This window comes from Poecilia reticulata, chromosome 20, assembly GCF_904066995.2.
Source record: "Poecilia reticulata chromosome 20, P_reticulata-male-v2, whole genome shotgun sequence".
NCBI lineage: Eukaryota > Metazoa > Chordata > Actinopteri > Cyprinodontiformes > Poeciliidae > Poecilia > Poecilia reticulata.
In genome coordinates this window covers 24829705-24850057 of record NC_088849.1, presented here as the reverse complement: position 1 = coordinate 24850057, position 20353 = coordinate 24829705, and the positions used below count along the sequence as shown (strand labels likewise).

The 20353-nt window shown below is 40.8% G+C and overlaps 1 protein-coding gene across 6 annotated transcripts in view; it reads left to right on the top strand.

Moving 5' to 3' along the window:
* Positions 1-19844, top strand: part of dpp6a (dipeptidyl-peptidase 6a) — a 310510-nt gene extending 290666 nt beyond the window's left edge. For all 6 annotated transcript variants that reach the window (XM_008396391.3, XM_008396394.3, XM_008396392.3 and 3 more), the window contains 18 exons: positions 329-483; positions 557-654; positions 1739-1862; positions 1951-1989; positions 2262-2369; positions 6042-6133; positions 7279-7326; positions 7406-7524; positions 10149-10220; positions 13458-13565; positions 13752-13821; positions 13891-14085; positions 14347-14401; positions 15591-15690; positions 16445-16503; positions 16585-16657; positions 16737-16810; positions 17696-19844. In XM_008396391.3, the coding sequence (XP_008394613.1) occupies positions 329-483; positions 557-654; positions 1739-1862; positions 1951-1989; positions 2262-2369; positions 6042-6133; positions 7279-7326; positions 7406-7524; positions 10149-10220; positions 13458-13565; positions 13752-13821; positions 13891-14085; positions 14347-14401; positions 15591-15690; positions 16445-16503; positions 16585-16657; positions 16737-16810; positions 17696-17845 (1739 nt within the window). In that variant the 3' untranslated portion in view covers positions 17846-19844. The remainder of the gene's footprint in view (positions 1-328; positions 484-556; positions 655-1738; positions 1863-1950; positions 1990-2261; positions 2370-6041; positions 6134-7278; positions 7327-7405; positions 7525-10148; positions 10221-13457; positions 13566-13751; positions 13822-13890; positions 14086-14346; positions 14402-15590; positions 15691-16444; positions 16504-16584; positions 16658-16736; positions 16811-17695) is intronic.
* The last annotated feature ends 509 nt before the right edge of the window (positions 19845-20353 follow it).

The window sequence follows — 20353 nt, the reverse complement described above, 5'->3', positions numbered from 1 at the left end:
GTCAAGACCGACTCAAAAAGCCAGTTTTAGCAGCCAGCCACCCTGAGAAGTAGCCTGGATAAACTTCAGTCCATCTCGAGTTTGTTTAAATGTAAACTTATCCAGACTAAAGTGTGATCAGACCCCTAAGATTGGATATTAATGCCAAAACTTTACTTTATGTAACCCATTTTCTACACCTTGTAAGGTTGTACACCTGGATCGGACTCCAGTCCTGTTCTAAAAACACTCTCAATTTAAACCCAATAAATAAAGGGTACTTCTGCTAATAATGATTACACCCAGTTCTATGTCATCTTGATTGGTTTCCTCCGTCTTCTTCTTCCAGAGGAGATCTTCCACTCGCATATCGCCCACTGGTGGTCCCCTGATGGAGCCAGGCTAGCCTACGCTACCATCAACGACACTCTAGTGCCGAAGATGGAGCTGCCGATGTTCACCGGATCGCCCTACCCTATGGGGAAGGAATATCCATACCCAAAGGTACTGACTCCTACTGCAACACGGCTGCGACACAGTTTACACGATCAGAACGAGATGCTTTCATCCTGCTCAGGCTGGGGAGGAGAACCCGGTCATAACGCTGTACGTTGTGAACCTTAACGGCCCTCTGCACACCATCGAGATGAGACGACCTGACGATCCCCGGATCGGGTGAGACAAATTCAGCTTTCTGGCTGCATCTGTAAATATCATCATTTCAAACTTGGAGAATATAACCAACAGGAATTGACTTGGTGAACTGAACGTGCTCCTTTCTCCTTTTGCTTTTTGAATCCAGAAAAATTTGGCATCAGATGTGCGTCATCTGCTTCAAAATGGACGTTCTTAACTTGCTTTTTAGGCGTCCGCCTGGTGTGGAGTTCGCGGTTAAACCAGTTACAGCAAGCTGCTCGGTCTCTAATGCTGCAAATGCATTTCCAGCCTCACAGCCGGTCAGAAAGCATGTTAAAAAACTTTGTCTAACAAAGTTACTGGAGAACTGATTTGATTGTTTCTTTTAGCTGCAGCGGTAAAACGCCTCAAGTATAGAAGTTTCAGTCGGAGAGTATTTTTTCAGGCCAAATGCATTAAGGTTCACATTTGTACTGTCTGGGTCATTTGTATCGATCCAATAGAGAAAATGTTTATCTCTCTTTTTCGCAGCCTGATTGAACGTCTGTTTCTTACGCATTTTAAATTATCCTTAAAATAATCTCAATAAAACAATAATATTGTTTATCTCAATAGTTTTTGGGACAATTTATCGTCCAGTGACATTTGTTATTTTCACAGGCCTATTTATAGATTATTAAAAACTAACCTCTGATGACAAACGACAACATCCAATTCAAAAAATGTCAATATTTAAACTTTTTAAAGTTGAATTTGTTCTGAAAGTTTTTATGTTGTTACTGTAAACAAGTTTCTTTGCCTCAAATTGTTAGATAAGATAAAAAAAAACACAAAAAGCTTCACATGAATGTCCTCATTTGAGCCCATTTACGTAAAAAGAAAATGTTCTGCTGCTGTTAAGCTGAATGTCTGTCCTCCTTTTAATTTAATGTGCACCTAAATCTTAATAAAGGTAATATTTGTTATGCATTTTCCATGTGCTTCTCTATTATATCTTTCTGTGTGATTTTTGTAATTTAGTTTTGCCATCATCTGCAGTCAGCTAATGGACGGTTCCAGTGCTTTTATCCACTCATGGTTTATTCAAGCCGCACAGCGTGAAGCTGTTAACTGTGTTTTTCAGTGAGTACTACGTGACAATGGTGAAGTGGGCCACCACCACCAAGCTGGCCATTAACTGGCTGAACCGAGCCCAGAACATCTCCATGCTGACGCTGTGTGAGGCCACGACGGGAGTCTGCACAAAGGTACGGTCCGGCGCGCGTCTCACAAGAGCTGTTTGTGCCCGAGGCGGTTTCCGTGCGTCGACTGAAAACTGGCAATCTGTTCTTCCAGAAACACGAAGATGAAAGCGAAGGCTGGCTCTACAGGCAGGTGAGGATGTTCAACACATTTCTAACTCGCGTTTGGGGCTTTTGATGAACATCTTCAGGGATTCATTTCTCAAACTGATGGTTTAATTTGGTAAATTAGAGTTTCTTGCTTTGTTTTCTCGCATTTTCTGCCTGATTACAGACTGATTTAAGCAGCATCGTTTTTTTCTTTCGCTGTTAATTGGGTCATTGTTCTTTTTTTTAAGTCTTTAGCTGTCGTTTGATTGCGGTTTTCTCACTAACAGAAGTGGAAAATGTTTCCTTTCTCTTCAGAACGAGGAGCCTCTGTTTTCTAAAGACAGCCTGAAGCTCTTCTTCACGCGCGCCATTCCCCAAGGAGGCCGGGGGAAGTTCTTCCACATCTCCATGTCCGTCTCCCAGGTCAGGGGTCATAAACTAAGATATTTGCACTAGAAACTAGACAAAAACACTTGGTAGGATTTTGTGTTTTTGCAGTGTGCAAGAGTTTATTAGCTGAAAGGAGTCCAGAAATGTGCAGGTGGTGGTTATTATTAGTTCTGTCAATCAATTGAAAAATGTAATCAGATTAATCACACGCTGGCGATTAATCTCTATGTAAGCTTTAAATATAAATATGTGTGCAGTCGTGGGCAAACCCCTCCTCCTGCTGGATGCCAACCAATTAAAATGCAACCAATTATCAGATTTTCTTTCTTTTTTGTAGCAAAAAGCAGGTGATGTATTCTGCAGCTAAGGGAAACTTACAGACTGATTAACTTACTTTTTTAGTTTCTGATGCCGCCCTGGGTAACCGCCCAAAAACCGTCACCGTTTGCACGTTTTTAAAAAATATTTTATTGTCTCAATTACCAAACATTCATATTTTATTTTCAGGAAGGTTTAACGCTTTAAGTTTCAAATCTCCGCCTGAGTATTTTTGTTTATTTTAATTGTGCAAAGTTCTTTTAATGTCCCGTGAGTAAATATATTTACCCATTTATCCATAACAACCAGAACTTTCAGTATCTAGCAGTTATTTTTGCAATGTACCGTCTATTAAGAGCGTTTCTCAGATGAGAGAAATCACCTTCATTACCCGATACTGGCTGGAAAGCGAAACGTCTTCCCTTTCAGAAACCACTGAAATTTTTCAGAAAGCGCAAAGTGTCGCAGAATTACGGCAACACGCTCAATCTATCAATCAATCAATCAATCAATCAAATTTTATTTGTATAGCACATTTCAACAGCAAGGCATTTCAAAGTGCTTTACATAATTAAAATAAAAACAGAAATAAACAGTGAGAAAGAGAGAGATTAAAAACAACAACATTAAAACCCCTTTAGGACTTCAGTTAAACGCTGTTTAACTGGGACTCTAACCCTCAGGGACTTTAGTCAAAAACACCGTTTGACAAGGACTCCAACCTCTAGGTTTTTAGTTGAAACTCCGTCAACTGGGACTCTAAACCCCGTAGGACTTTAGTTAAACGTCGTTTAACTGGGACTCTAAACCCCGTAGGACTTTAGTTAAACGTCGTTTAACTGGGACTCTAAACCCCGTAGGACTTTAGTTAAACGTCGTTTAACTGGGACTCTAAACCCCGTAGGACTTTAGTTAAACGTCGTTTAACTGGGACTCTAAACCCCGTAGGACTTTAGTTAAACGTCGTTTAACTGGGACTCTAAACCCCGTAGGACTTTAGTTAAACGTCGTTTAACTGGGACTCTAAACCCCGTAGGACTTTAGTTAAACGTTGTTTAACTGGGACTCTAAACCCCGTAGGACTTTAGTTAAACGTCGTTTAACTGGGACTCTAAACCCCGTAGGACTTTAGTTAAACGTCGTTTAACTGGGACTCTAAACCCCGTAGGACTTTAGTTAAACGTCGTTTAACTGGGACTCTAAACCCCGTAGGACTTTAGTTAAACGTTGTTTAACTGGGACTCTAAACCCCGTAGGACTTTAGTTAAACGTCGTTTAACTGGGACTCTAAACCCCGTAGGACTTTAGTTAAACGTCGTTTAACTGGGACTCTAAACCCCGTAGGACTTTAGTTAAACGTCGTTTAACTGGGACGTTTTCCGGGGGGCTTTACATCATTAAAACGTGGAAAAGAAAGAAAAAGAAATTAAAAACATTAAAGACATAAAAACATGGAAGACATCAAAACCCACTCTACCCTAATTTAGCCATAAGCAACTCTAAACAGGTGGGTTTTAAGTTGAGATTTAAAGGCACCCCGTGTTTCAGCTGTTTTACAGTTTTCTGGAAGTTTGTTCCAAATCTGTGGTGCATAGAAACTGAATGCTGCTTCTCCTCATCTGGTTCTGGTTCTGGGGATGCAGAGCAGAACCAGAACCAGAAGATCTGAGGGGTCTAGACGGTTGGTACAGTAATAACAGATCTTTAAGGTATTGTGGTGCTAAACCGTTCAGTGATTTATAAACTAACATCAGTATTTTAAAGTCTATTCTCTGAGCTACAGGGAGCCAGTGAAGGGACTTTAAAACTGGTGTTATGTCTCTATCTTCCTGGTTTTACTCAGAACCCGAGCAGCAGCATCTGGATCAGCTGCAGCTGTTTGATTGATTTATTAGTCAGACCTGTGAAGACGCTGTTGCAGGAATCAATGCGGCTAAAGATAAATGCATGGATGAGTTTCTCTAGATCGCGCTGAGACATAAGTCCTCTAATCCTAGAGATCTAGAAGGTTAGAGGGAGCCATTTTGTTTTAAACACTACTTTAGAAACTCTCCATTCACTCATTTCATGGAACTGGTGCGACGAGGCGCCAGTCGCTTGTCCTCATCCAGCCGAGTGACAGATGTGTGAAATTTTAAGCTCCTGCATGTAGAGGTGCACATGTGCTGCACGTTTCTTTGCAGCACATGTGCTACAAACATGATGCTGCAGTTTGTCGCATCCTGGGTGTTCAGTCCTTAATGCACTGCTGTGAATCAGGTGGCCCACTGCATGAGAGAGGCTTTCGGGTTAAAATGGGTAGTTTGATCTGCATTATGTAACTTTAACCCGTTAACATTTTCAGATGAATTGCTTGCTAGTTATTAGTCTTTCTAAACAGCAGTGAGTGCATGCTTTGTGGTTGTTTCTGCAGTGTGCCTCTGTGGTGCCTCGCCTCTCACTTAATGACTTTTGGAGTTGGGCACTTGCCCCCGCGACCCTGCAGGGAAAAGCTGCTACAGCCACAGGATGGATAGCGCAGCTTCTTCCCTAATAACACTGAAAAAAGGTTAGAGTCAGACCTTGAACTGGCTGTAAACCAGTCCTCTTTCCTTCTTCCTCCATCACCAGCTACATTTTTCAACATATAACGCATTAAACCGCTGAACACTTTAAGGATGCTGAGATTTATCTCTGCAGCACGGCGCAACGTGCAGTAACTGCTGCCAGCAGGTAGATGAATGTGCTTCAGGCTTTCAGCTGCAATAGACAAACAGCAGCTGTGCACCTCCTAAATGAGCAATAAAGTAAAGTGTGAAAGTTGCTCTGCTTTAGACGCTGACTGCCCGTCTGGCCGGTGGCTACGCTCGGGGCTGTATCTGTGAAGGGAACGCAGATATATGGCCACCTGACACTCTCACCGATCTGAAAAATCAGCTGGTAGAAGGAATCGCTCTAAATATAAAGTTACTCTTCCCATTTATTGCTCACATTTCAACTGAAAACTGATTTTACTGCTGGTATAAAGGTTGCCTCCATTATATAGAACGCTCTTATGTCTATATAGCGCTTTATCTTGCAGCATTGTAGGTATACTTAATGTCTTCATATATTCATAAGTATTAAAATAACTAACTTTAATATGATTTTTTGTGAAGGACAAACACAAAATAATGCATATTTGCAGCTCTAAGAGAAACATTATGCAGATTAATTACAGAGACGGATGTTTTCAAGCCTTAATTTCTGTTAATTATGCTGATTTTTCATTAAACTTATTAGATTATTACATCAGGAAATAAAGAACATGTTTTAATACTGAAATGTAGGCTTAATAAAAGGTATGCAACCTTTGCTGGTATTGAAATCTTTCCTTTTTAAGAGATTTTTCCTTCTGTGTTCCTGCAGCCCAACACCAGCACCGACACGCTGCAGTCCATCACATCTGGAGACTGGGACGTCACTCAGGTTCTGGCCTACAATGAGGAAAACCAACTCATGTAAGTTTCTTTTCCTGCTTCTGTTTTAAAAAGGAACCATTTCAAGATTAATGAGGCTATTTGGTCCCTCATATGCGAATCTCTAGTTCGTTTAGATCAGTGGTTCTTAACCTGGGTTCGGTCGAACCACAGGGGTTCAGCGGAGCCTCTGCCGTGGAGGTAAAGACACACTTGTGTAAAGTCGTGATGACGCCCCGCTTTGCTGCAGAGAATCACGTTACATTGCTTAGCCAATCAGAGGATCACGTTACATTGCTTAGCCAATCAGAGGATCACGTTACATTGCTTAGCCAATCAGAGGATCACGTTACATTGCTTAGCCAATCAGAGCTGCGGAGGAGCCCTGATTGAAGGAGCTCCTCTCAGCATGGATTTGAACTTTTGTCTTTAATTACTTCAGCAAAACTCACAGTTTTTACCAAATTCTAGAGTCTAAATCTGTTCCTTAGTCGCATCTTTTTGGGGTTGCTACTGCCTCCAGTGGCGTGGGGGTGGTAACACAACTAATATAATTACATTACTAAATCAGAATACGCAAAGTATTTTGTGTGTCCGGGGAGGGGGTGAGGGGGTGTTAAGAAGGGTTCGGTGAAGGCGCATATGTAACTGGGGGGGTTCGGTACCTCAACAAAGGTTAAGAACCACTGGTTTAAAACCTCAGTATGGTTGTTTTTAGTGCAAAATATGAAAATTTCTACATTTTCTGACTATTTTAGTAAGTAAAATGAAGTAAAACGTTTGAAATTTCCTTCCAGTCCATCCAATCATTAATCTGATTTAACTCTGATCCCTCTTTCTTAATTTTACTCCCACATGAGGACTTTTCTTTCAAGCAGTCGTGATTTCTCGTGCAAATGTGTCAGAAAAACAACTACAAGACTCGACGTGAAAATAAATGTTTGTATAACGAAAGAGCAGCTTTCCCCTTTGAGGGTGAAGATGTGCCCCACTTCTTTTCTCAAAACGACGGCCCCTCCCCTCTTATTCCCACTATTTTTCATCTGTGAAGCATCTATTTCAGTGAGCAGCTGGGCTCCAGGTGGTTTTCTTCTCAGCTCACACATGTAAACCGTGAACGCTGCTGAAAAGTTTAGAGCCGAACTCAACAGCAGCGCATCACTTCTTATATCCCTCTGATAACTCAGATACTTCCTGAGTACTGAAGACGGGCCAAAGCGAAGACATCTGTACAGGTAATGGCCGCTCTGACGACAAACTGTTTAAATCTGTTGAAAATGCTGAACACGAAAGGTTTGGGTTTTGTCTGCGCAGCGCCGACACGTTCGGATCGTTTAACCGGCGCTGCCTGTCGTGCGCCTTGGCCGACAGCTGCGGCTACATCAGCGGCTCCTTCAGCCACAACATGAGCTACTTCCTGCTCAACTGCCAAGGTACGAAACACCCAGAGTGTGTCCAGATTCAGGGTTCTTGATCCACTTATTAGTTGTTTCTGTTACTTTTTAAATATTTTTTTAAAACGGTCGCCATTTTGTGAGAGTTTACGACACAGATAATCTGTGAAAAACATCGATCTCCTCCGCCTCCTCCTTGAGCTATTTCCATCTGTCTGAAGAAATGCACTGCTCCCGGTCAAAAACAACCAATCAGAGCCAAGACGAGTGTCTTAGCGCTGTCAATCACTGTGTGTATGTGATGCTCAATGTGCTAATGGCGGAGAAACGACTTACCGTTACAGGAAACGGTTTATTCGCAAACTAGCTTTAGCATGAGGTGCTAAAGCTTCCTGTATCACACAGTGAGGGAGAAGGGGGTGAGCATGAGAGTGATTGACAGCGCTAAGTCCCTCCTACTGTTTCTGATTGGTTATTTACGAGTGGTTTGTACTGGGAGATGGCAAATATATTGATTTATTCAGACTATCCTTCTTATACTATACATCAATCCATCCATTTTCTTTCACCCTTGTCCCTCAGTGGGGTCGGGAGGGTTGCTGGTTCCTCTCCAGCTAACGTTTCGGGCGAGAGGCGGGGTCACCCTGGACAGGTCGCCAGTCTGTCGCAGGGCAACACAGAGACACACAGGACACCAAACCATGCACACACACACTCACACCTAGGGGCAATTTGGAGAGGCCAATTAACCTGACAGTCATGTTTTTGGACTGTGGGAGGAAACCGGAGTACCTGGAGAAAACCCACCATGCACAGGGAGAACATGGAGACTCCATGCAGAAAGACCCCAGGCTGGGAATCGAACCCAGAACCTTCTTGCTGCAAGGCAACAGCTCTACCAACTGCACCACTGTGCAGCCTTATACTATACAATCACGACATGATGATAAATTTAACAAATACTTAAAAAGTATATTTTTTATAAAAGTTGCGTACTGTAGCTTTAATTCCAACAGTTTTGTTTCCATCTGCATGCAAGTTCAAAAAACCTACATGTTTTCTAAAGAGTGGTGAAAGTTCTGAGACTTGAAAGTTGCCGTCCAACTTCTTTAAACCGTTCATGACGAGGCGGCAGCAGAGGATGATGATGATGATGTGGAAATCTTTGATCTCCGTCGGCTGTGTCAGACATGAACATGCCCAAAGAACGGATAAAAAAAACCGTCCAGAGATCAGAGAAATACCTGGATGTCGTAGGGAACAAGGTTTGAAGACAGTAGCTTCAATATTTAATCACCCACGCAGCGCTTTAGTGACAATCAGCTCTGACTCTGAATCTAAGAGCAGACACAAAATGACCATAATGACATCAAAGCCCGCTCCGCTGACCTGCTCTGCAGCCTGAGCTTGTAGCTCATGGGTTTTTAATCCACTTCACTTCCTCGCAGCCTGCCTGTGATCACATTTGGGGAGGTTGTGATATCATCATCATGAGAGAAAGGCGTGAAAAGATGATTTGCAGCGGATGCTGCCGCAATGTTTCTGTGTTCTCAATCTGCTAAGTGCATCGATCACTCGGTTTGCTGCCGCTCCTCCCTCTGCGTCTGCAGTTTCAGGGCTTTGTTTCTGTTTGTGGCCCAGATACAGAAAAGCTGCACCAAGTAAATCAAATAAGCAAAGATTTGTCTGGAGCACAGAAATCCTGGCATAGATTCTTCTCTTATTGTTTCCATTTTCTACAGGGGTCAGCAAAAGCCTATAACCCTTCAAATGTTTCACATTTTATGTTGTCAATCACAAATATTAAAGTGTTTTATGCTACATTCCCTTTAAATTTATTTTTTCACTGGCAGATTATTTAACTTATACCTACATCTTTTTAATCAATATTAAGGAATTATTTATTTAAAAAAGCTCCTATATTTTGCTGAAAAGTTACTTGTGAGTTAGTTTTGTCTTAATTCAAGTAGATTAAGATATTTGGACAAGAAACCAGACATAAATACTGAGTAAGATTTTGTGTTTTTGCAGCGTTTGGTAAAATCGCTGCACATAATGACAATTTACCAAAAAAATAGTTTGGAGTTATGCAATTACCATCCTTTGGCTATCCTTATTTAAATATTTAAAAAATGGTCTAAGGCTTCAAGAAGTTTATTAAATCATAAACTCCAGGTTATTTGTTCTGTGTCAAATCAGCAGATTGAAACATTTTCAGTGAAATTCTGTTTTGAGATGGAAATAAAAATTGTTTGTTGTTGATTTTAAAAAAACTGGAGTTTGTGTTTGTAATTAATCCATCTTGGAAAGAAATTAAAAATATTTTATCGAGGTTTTTTTTTTCTTCCATACACTAAAAAATGAAACCAGTTGATTCAACTTAAAAAAAAGAGTTGTTACAAGCAATCAAATGAAGTTTATCCAAGTAAATATATTACGTTTATTAAGTTTTCATATTAAATAAATGTAAATAAGTTAACTCATTTTGATTACATGTAGCAAATGACCTCAGTTTATTTAATTGAGTTAATTGTTGAAACTTTATCGCAGCCCCAGTTTGTCATAAAATACATGATTCAAATTGGAAGAATTCAGGGGGTGTTGATGCTTTTTGCAGGAAATTCAGAAATTCTGCAGCTGTAACTCTTTTCATTTGTTTCCAGGTCCAGATATTCCATTTGTGGCCGTGTACAAAACCCAGAGAGACGCAGAAAGTGAGACGCAAGACAGAGAAAGTGAGTACACCCTGCAGGTGCTATTACTAAAGCACCTATTGGATTATGCTCCCAACACTGAGAGTGTTAAAATCACCTTGACAGCAGGGGGTCTTGAGTGCAGAATGACCACCTGAGTCACTGTTTGTCTGCAAGCCAAGCCAGAAATGATGTTGGTAATCACATTATTCCCGCTCATTACATTATGACCAGCCACAACAGCAATATCAGCATACTGTAATGTGATTTTTGCCTTTAAGTAATAGCATCAGCTCTACTGTATTACATTAAAAAGTGTATAGGTTGCTGTAAATCACATCAGTGTCTAATGTTAGTGATTAACCTGATTAGGAATGTCAAACAGAGTCTGAGGAAAAGCTGTAGCTGCTGTCACATGATGCATCTACTAACATGCTCTATGAAGAAATGTGACTTATTTAATATATTTTTCTTCTTTAATTAGCAATGATCATCTTACCGTTACAGTTCAATCATCTTTATTTAGTATTTAAGCGCCCCCAAGTGGCCAAATAATTGCTGAGTAACTCGAGTGTTTTGCCTGTGGAGGTGGGTGACTTCACCAGAACAGGGTGTCTGCAGCGTAGCGTGAGATGAACCAACAGGGTTATTGCTGCAATATTTGAGAGGTAGTTGCGTATATTTTGTAGTGTGACACCTACCTATATATGCTTCTATATCCATTTATGCTTTTGTAAGTTGCAACTGAAGTTTATGTTAAAAAGAATCTGCAGCAGTATGGTTTGTCTAAAGACAATTGATGCTATTGGCCCTTTGCACGTGACGTCACGCTCTCCATAACTCCGCCCACTCCACAGTGACGGACGTCAAAACAGCCAATCCGCTCCTTTAAAGCTAGTCAAAAAGCACATCTGTTTGTAGCCTAATATAGCTTCTATTCAGCTGATTTCACTTTAAAAATGGTCATAGGTTGCTGCGCGGTTGTCTGCATAAACTGACAAGGATAGAAACAAAACTTGTCATTTTATTTTTTAACTTTTAATGAGGAAAGATACGGAGGTGATGAATAGCAGCCGTCAGTCATAATGGACCTTACCAAGCTCCGCCCAGAAATGCCCCTCTAAAATCCCATGTGACTTCATGTCTCACAAACAAAGCCTCGTGGAGCTTAGCTCCTATATAAACATGGCGTCTTTCATTTCTACTGACTCTCTTCAAGATATTTCTGAGTCGATTAGTTTAGCATTTCTGCCGGATTTTCACAAAATATCAGCCACGACAAGGGAACCAACAAGTTCATGTCATCTTTTTTGAACGACATCAAGGTGTTTGAGCCACATGATGCCTCTAACATTGTGCGAGTTGCAGCGAAATGCTACCGATCGATGAGAAAAACAGCAGATCCTCAGACCCTCAGCATAAATATAGCTGTGGACAAGATCACTGATGGCTGTTGTTCTTGCAAGGCTGGGTGAGTCGGGCATTCATGGTTTTGTGGGTTACTTTTGAAATCACTGATTTCTGTTGTTGGCAAATGTTCGAATGTGCCTAGGACTTATACACGGTACTCGGTGCTAGCATGGCTAACATAATTACAGTTTAGTAAAAGCTAGCATGGCTAACACGATTAGAGTTTAGTAAAAAGCCTTTTCAGGTGAAATAAAATCTTTAATGTATGTCAGATACGGCACACATTGCATATTGATCTGTTCAGCTAACGTAAGGCTGTAACTGACAGGCTTCAGGATGTAGAAGTTGTATCAGTACTGCCATTATGCTGTACTTGTCTAAAAGGTTTTCATAATGGTGTGTTTATTATTGACTTTATTTTTTTCATTCACTAAACACAAAGAAAGCAAAGCAATAATACTTACACCAGCAGACACTTTGTTCTTATTGATCCTATGACGGTTGAGCACAAGCTTTGATCCGAGCAAGGCTTTCCGTTTCAGATTTTGGAAATCTGTGAATTTTAGTTCCACAAATACTGTGACGTGAAATGGGCATTAGCCAATGAAACGCGGCCCGTGTGGTAAGGTCCATGACCGTCACCCCTCAATGTAACCACGGATTAGCAGCAAATGCTTTTTACAAGGTAAGAAAACTATCATTCATTTACTTTATAAGTGTGATTAGAAAGATATTAAATATATGGAGAAGGTGCGTCTAACCATTAGTAACCATGGAGACAAAGCCGCTCCGTCATGTAGCCTAGCATGTACGGAAAAAACTGGCTAGCATCTCATCTTATGTACGTTTTTAATGCCGCTCCGGTTAAAGAGGAAACGCTGTTTATGACATGGAGACATAAATCATGTGGTGTGAATTCAGGTAACGTCGTTAATTTAATCAACACGCCAGGAGGGAGGAGGTTCGGGTCGGTTTCTAAGCTAGCTGTTTCCAACTGCTGTAAATACCACCGACTATGAGCCCCAACCAGGTGTGTTTCGTTCATAGATAAATTAGCTGAACTTGAATAAGTAGAAGCCAAGAATAAACTGGAAAAAACAACTTTAGAAAATAATTTCTGTCACTACCTTCCCTCATTTCCAACGTCCTTCATGGCGCGTCGAAAGATTTAGTGACGTAGTTGCAAAGGGTCAATAGTGATTTTTATATTGAAGCACAATTGCAATTAGCACTGAGAGATGGCAGGGGAGCTCAATTTGTCACAGATTATAAGTCTCAGAGATCAGTTATCAACAAACGTAAGAAAAAAAAATCCCAAATTCACACACTGCAACTTTAAGCCGTTTACAGTTCTGACCTGATTCTAGAGCTGAGAGATGAAATTCTTCATCTTGAGGAGGAGATGGTCAATAAAAGCCTTCATGACCTACAGAAATGAGGTCAAATGAGTTCATCTACATGTAGGTGCTGGAGCACGTTCGGTCCCTCTCCCGCTTTACTGGACCGGTCCTTCCAGCAGCTCAGGAACGTTTATCTGAATCCGTAAGCAGGAGCAGCTGTGGCAGCCGCTGAGTTGATTTCCCTCCTGGAAGTCGCTTGTTTCTGGACATTTGAGGACGAACCAATTCCAACATGCGATGTTCGCCCGTTTGACCTCGCCTGCCATGAATAAAAGCAGCTGGTTGTGTTTCAAAGAAATGAAGCTAGCTGTAAAAGCAAATCAAGGTCACGTTTTCAGCAGGCGACAGGTGTTTTACCTCTTCTTTTCCTTCTCGACTTCTGTTGGGAGATCTTGGACAGATGCCGTAACCAGAACCAGAACACTGCATTGGATTGTGTTTCATCCCTCTGATGGTTGGCTGTGTGCAGGTATTTCAGAGGTTTCTAAACTGGAGAGCAACGAGAACCTCCGGCTGACTCTGGACTCCATGCAGATCCCCACAGTGGAGTACAGGGAGATCAACATGGACGACTACAGTATGTCAGAGTCTCAGATACGTTCCTCTGCATCAGAACAGGCAGCTTGAATACAGAGTGAAATGTAAAATAAACTGGGAAAATTCTGGATAGAAGTAGAGTTACGTGGGTGCCAGTAAATGTTGCTGCTGTATATTTGTAACTTTGATGAAGCTTTATAAACAGTTGTGTTCCTCTGGATTTCAGTTTTGTCTTTAAAGATCCTGAAACCTGCCGGCTTCATGGATACGTCACACTATCCGCTCCTCCTGCTTGTGTACGTATCTGTGACATAAACAAAATACTCCTGCTATCATCAGCTGATGATGTTCACTCTTTGGTGCAGTGACGGGACGCCTGGCGGCCAGACGGTGTCGGAGCGCTTTGTGTTGGACTGGGCCACGGTTCTGGTGAGCAGCTTCGGCGCCATCGTGGTGCGCTGCGACGGGCGGGGCAGCGGCTTCCAGGGCACCAACGTCCTGCACCGGATCCATAAGAAGCTGGGCGTGTTCGAGGAGCAGGACCAGAAGGACGCTCTGGAGTACGAGCCTCTTCTCAGCGTTACTGGGCCGGATTCAGAACCTGCTGCATTTTATCTGAGCAAAGAAAAGAGAAAATATTCTAGTTTAATTGGACTGAACTGAGATGTTGCTTTGCATAAAATATGTTGTTTTTTTTCCTGTTATCTTTGATGCATCAATCCAGCAAAATTTAAAGTATAAATGGAAATTTATGCGTCAATTTAAGGTTTTATTTACAGACTTTTATTGCACACCATACTAATAGTGACTTTTCCCCTCAGTTTTATTCTGAAAGAGCCGTATGTGGACCAGTCCAGAGTCGGCGCCTTCGGACAGGTAAGGCGAGCCTGGCTCCGTTCTGCTCCTGAACGCATCTTGTTGGATTTCTGTTTTTGTAAGTCGAGCTGCGATTTCTGGACCAAAACAAAACAACAGTGCCTTTATCCATCCAAGTGCAAAAACTAGATTAAAACTGAATCTGGTTCAGATTTTAATTCCAAACTGAAATCTGGTAAATGTTGAAAAAGGCAGCATGTTGCCTGTGAACTAAGCTTTTTGTCTGTTTGCTGCCTTACATGTTTTACCATCAGATGTGGATTTCAAGCATTTAAATGGTGAAATAAGTTTAAGATTATTCATTGACACATTTAAAAAAAGGCTCAATTTGTTGATTTTTGTGTGAATTTCCACAATCATAATGAAACTGGAAGAATTGACTGATGTAATTTGGCAGTAAACGGATAAAACCACTTTAATTTGATTAATATAATAATATTTAAGCTCTCAACTGTTGACCTATTTTGTAATGTTTTGCCATAAGTTGCTAATTTAACAGCATTTGTAAGGAATTTTTCAGTGTTTGTGCTGTTGAATGATGGTAAATGTGACTTTTTATTACTCGCAAATAATTGATCACAGACTAAAGTGGAGAAGTAAACCACACTGCCACCTGCAGGTGGGAGTTGCCAACGTTTTTGATCATTTTTCTGGAAAGTTTTCAGTAAACATAATTACGCATTGGTTAAAAAAAATGCTACGATTTGTTGATGTTTGTGTGAATTTCCATAATCGTAGTAAAACCGAAAGTGTTGCTTAATTAGATTTGGTAGTAAACAGATAAACCCCTTTAATTAGTAAAACAATATTTAAGCACACAACGGTTATCTTGAAGGTTTGTATTTATGCATAAGTCTAGAGGGCCACATAAAAAGCCTCGGCGGGCCGGGTTTGGCCCCCGGGCCTTTTGTTTGACACCTCTTGGTTGATGTGATTCCGTTTGTAAAAGTTCCATCTTGAGAGAAAAGAAGAAATAATTAGATTCTTCAGAGAATAGCTGAAGGTGATTGGAAAAGCCCGTCGGGGCGATGCTTTCACCAGCCAACTGCTTCGCTGCTTAAGCACATATTGGTGCTCAGAACCAAACAGACTGCGGCGCCGAAAACCCAGAATTCACTTCAGCGTCGCCTCGGCTCTTGTATTTGCTGCTCTTGCTGCATTGTGTGTGATAACAGTCGTCGCTCCTCAGGTGTACGGCGGCTACGTGACCAGCCTGTTGCTCAGCGGCGAGGAGTCTCCAATAAAATGCGGCGCTGTCCTCTCACCCATCACCGACTTTGAGTTATACGGTAAGCCCTCCGTTCCTTTCGTTTTTATCTGCGCTCTGAAATGCAAAATGTTTCCGTCTCGGCTGCACGTGTGGAAGGAGCTCGGCGGAGCCGTCAGAATGTTCTGGGAGGTGAAATAAAGACAGATAGCATCTCTGGCACCTTTACCCCCTTCCTGGGAATCTGGAGCGGGTGTGTTGGAGCAGCTGCACGCAGAACCCAATCATACACCACCTCACCTCATCCATCTGAGGAATATAAAGGTGTGAGGTGTAGAATGAGATGTGTATCAGGAGAGCGATGGTTGTTTCTGCTGCAGGAATATAGAAATGCAGTCGAGAAACTGAAAGTTGGGGAGAAGCTGGGCCATTTTTCTCACTTTGATTTGGTGCAACAAAGGAAAAGGAGGTTTACACAAACACACGTCATCAGTTTTATGCTTTTCCGTATTTGAACTGTTCATTGGATGAGTTGATTTAAAAAAACAAAAAAACAGGCTGGCAGTTTTATATTTCCAAATAGAACCAGCACCAGTATTCAAGAATTATTGACTCTTATATCTAACTGGAAAGTTATGTGTAAGCTGGTTTTGTCTTATTTTATGTGCACTAAGGTTCTTGCAATAGAAACTAGACCAAACTACTTGGTCAGACTTTGTGTTTTTATAGTCCAGGATAGTTTTTTGTCGCCCCCATTAAGCAGTCAGTGCAAATCCAGACCACTTTTCTTTGCATTGTTTGGTTTTATTTCACATTTCTCATGCTTTTTTTCCCAGCCTCTGCTTTTTCTGAACGATATCTGGGTCTGCCTAAACCGGATCCCAGAGCGTACACGGTAGGACTTCATTTCAAGACTCCTCCTGTTTTTCTGTGGCTCTCTCTAAAAGCATCAACTCCGTCCCGTTTCTGGTCTTAGATGGCAAATCTAGCCCACCGAGCGTCTCGGTTCATGGAGAAGAAGTTCCTCATCGTTCACCCGACAGCTGATGGTACAACTGCAGGTCAAAGTTCTCGTTTCTCTTATGTTATAAAGAAACATCAGTGACATTTTTGTCTCCGTGTCCTCAGAAAAAGTTCACTTCCAACACACAGCGAAATTCATTTCCCAGCTCATTAGTGAAAAGGCCAACTACACCTTGCAGGTATGTCGTTTCATTCCTAATTTGGTGAAATCTGTCAGCCTTTGGGAGGTTTCTGATCCCTGCAAATGGACCCCATGTCTTTAATTCATCCATCTCAGAGCTGAGGCAGAGTAATTATCACGGCTCACAGACATCTGGGCTTTTACACCAGATTTTTTTTCCAGTTCCAATAAAAACTAACAAAAAATACTAGTTGACTCTTGATTTCACTTTTCAACTCTGAAAAAAGAGGGATGACAACCAGGGTCATTTCCCTTTGGGTCAGAAAACTCATTATGGAAAAAAATCAAATGCAGAAATTATAAATAATTTTACAAATAGCCTGAAACTTTCTATTCTTGCTCCCCTTGAACATTTTGTAAGTTTATATAAATGTTTTCAGTGTCTAATTGGCTAATTAAAATCAGACAAATATCTGAAGGAGTTCCACAAGGACCAGTTATTGGTTCTCTTTTGATCAACTTGTGCTCAAACTTTTGTTTTTTCAGGCTCAGCAGATTTACTTTCACAAGTAGAGAATTACAGCTTTCACCAAGACGTCCACCTGAGATGAATGTAAATACAACTCTGTAAAAAATGAAGAGCTCACTGCACTGAGCCCCATCGGTTTTTCCACCAAATGCTGATTCCTGAGCTCTTCCTGAGTTTGTTGTTTCTAAATTAATATGAACTTGTTTTCTTTGTTATTTTGACCGTTTCTCAGTTTTTCTTGAAATGTCAGACATGTTGTTAGTCGTTCATAGAATAAAAGAAAAATGTTAATTTTACTCATTTACCTATAAAAAGTAAAATCGGAGAAATGTATCATCTATTTTTCTTTTAAACCTGTTTGAAATAAATAAATATTCAGCTGACGTTGAGGTTTTTTCGCTCCGCTCCTGTCAGATCTACCCAGACGAGGGCCACTTCATCCACAGCGACGCGACACGGCAGCACCTGAGTCAGTCCCTGGTGAATTTCTTCGAGGAATGCTTCAGGCTACCAGAAAGCCTGTTTGAGGAGGATTTGGAAGAGGAGGTTGAAGACGAGGGTTAGATTTTCTCGGACAGGCTGCCGTTCCTCTTTTCTCATCCACTCCATTTGGTCCGACATTCCCTCCGTGTTGTATCCGTGCCCAAGAGAGACCAAGTTGTCCATTATGCAACCCTCATCCTCCGTGTGTTTCGGTTGAACTCGCTGTGTCTACCACGCCGTCCGTCCAGCAGACGACGGATCCGTCCTGCCCTGTTCATCCGGTGGATTTCCAAAGGCCTGATGACCTACAGGAAGTCCAGAAACGGTCTCCTTTACAGCAGGATGGACGTCTTAAAAAGCAACGGGGAGAAAGCTTCAGCCTGCACACTGACTCTCAGGCTGTGAGGAGAAGAAACGTTCTAGCACACGACCTACATGGGCTTGTACATAAATGAAATTCAGAACCCTGGCGCCGATCGGCAGAGTTCGTCAGGAACTGCGTGGATACAGGGAGCGTTACTATTTTTAAAGTTGTGATGAACTTTTCATGGACTGTGGTTGTCTCTGTTGTTAACAGTCTGTAAAATAGCACACAAATGCTCATCTTTTATTTGCCTCAACGACGTTTCAGGTCCGTTTCAGTCGTGCTGGGACGAGTTTTACGGGGGAAGAAATGAGCCATTTTGTTTAGGTTGTACATTTTGACATCGTTCCGTTTTGGTTTCCTCCAACAAAAGCATTTTCTTGATTTATTCACGGTGCCTTACTTTATCAGAAAACATGAAGATAAAATTGATCTAATACAAAAAAGCCAAGATAGTGGTTCAGACCTTCAACACGTTGCCACAGTATCTTACTTTAGTAAGTGATTTAATCGTTTTAAGCCTGGAAAGCATTAATTACTGGAGTTTAGACAAACATAGAAGCCTCCCAGCAAGGGTATAAACATATAAATTATTATAAAAAGGCCTTTTTTCATCTATTGTTCACTTCGTTTTTGTTTTTTTAGAAAAAGTCGCTTATTTCTTTCAGAAAATATTTATTTTATCCCCTTCTGAATGAAACCACATCAGGATGAATACTCCAGATCTTATCTGGGTGGTTTTCAGCGTTAAATTTATTTGCTTTCCAACTACTACTTTTTAAAAACTGACATCAGTTTTTAAAACTGAAAGCAGAGCAAAGCGAAGCTTCTGGATCTTATACCGTTTAGATTTTTTGTGCTAATGTTTAGCGTGGTGCTTGTTTTACTTTGCACAAAAACTTAATGTCCTTTAATAGCATTTCTAATGCTAAATGTAACATTATTATTTATTTTAATAGTATTTGTATTTTTTTTTCTCACATTAGCCGTTTAACTTGGCTGACATCTAATCTATGATTCTCTAAAATATCCAAATTAAGTTAATTTCAATGCATTTGACACAGAAAAAAAATATTTTTGGGAATGGCTTTTAAAACGAGAAATGTTATTTTTTATGAGTGAAATGAACGAATTTGGGATTATTTTCATGGAACAGTAAACACCAGATTACACATAAATTTCACGTTGCATCTGCAGACCAGGCAAAGTGATCACTGAAATGAATATATCCAGGCACAAGTTTATTCATATTGTCTCATGTTGCACTCCCTCCGGTTCTCGTTCCGACGTGTTTGCCACGTTATCCGTCATTTCTCAGTTCGCCATCGTAAATTTTGACATCCTGAATGTTTTTTTTTACAGAACTGCATAAAGTATATTTGCAGTAGTATTGTGATTGAGATCACGGTCTCGTTAGCTCGATGTGTAAATGTTCTAATATTTTATTCTGAGAAGAAGAGGAAGAAAAACAGTGTTACCTGAGTGTTATTAGTGCATAACATACTTTGGACGTTACATTCGGTTGTTCATTTTTGTTCTCCTGTCGTTGAATTGAGCTGGAAGCGACTTTATAAATGGCCAATGGAAACAAACTTTCTTTCTACACATGGAGGACTTTTTTCAAGATGTTCAACTTTGTTATCCAAAGCATACAGGGATGTCATTGGCAGATTGTGGCATGAAAGTAAGTGTTAGAATAAAAAAGTAGATATTTTATCAATGTTTTTTGATCTTTCCTCTTCACAGGAGTTTCCACAATACAAAACTACTTTTTGCTTGAGTAGAAATATGCTGATTAAGGATTATTGAGGATTAAGTTAATTTCAATGCAATTATTTGCATATGAGACAGGTCAACATAAAGCTGTGTGAGTAAAACCACATGAGGTCAATCCTTTAGAAAACCAGATAGGGCTGTTGTAAACGATTATTTTAGTAATCGAGTAATCTATAGATTTTTCTTACGATTAATCGGATAAAAACAATTATGAAATAAAATATTGGTAAATCTTCCATAACACCAGTGTTACTATCGGATATCAACATCAGTCTATTTTTTCCACATTTGAGCTTCCCTACCAGTTACTTTTTTGTAGACCAGGGGAGCAATACGGGATATTTACGGCTCCTCCGTTCAGAAACTCATCTACCAGCCATGTTCCGCCTCCCGTTTGTTCAGACCGGGATGATATAAGTTTATTGTGCGGTTCGTCCGTAAAGCTGCTC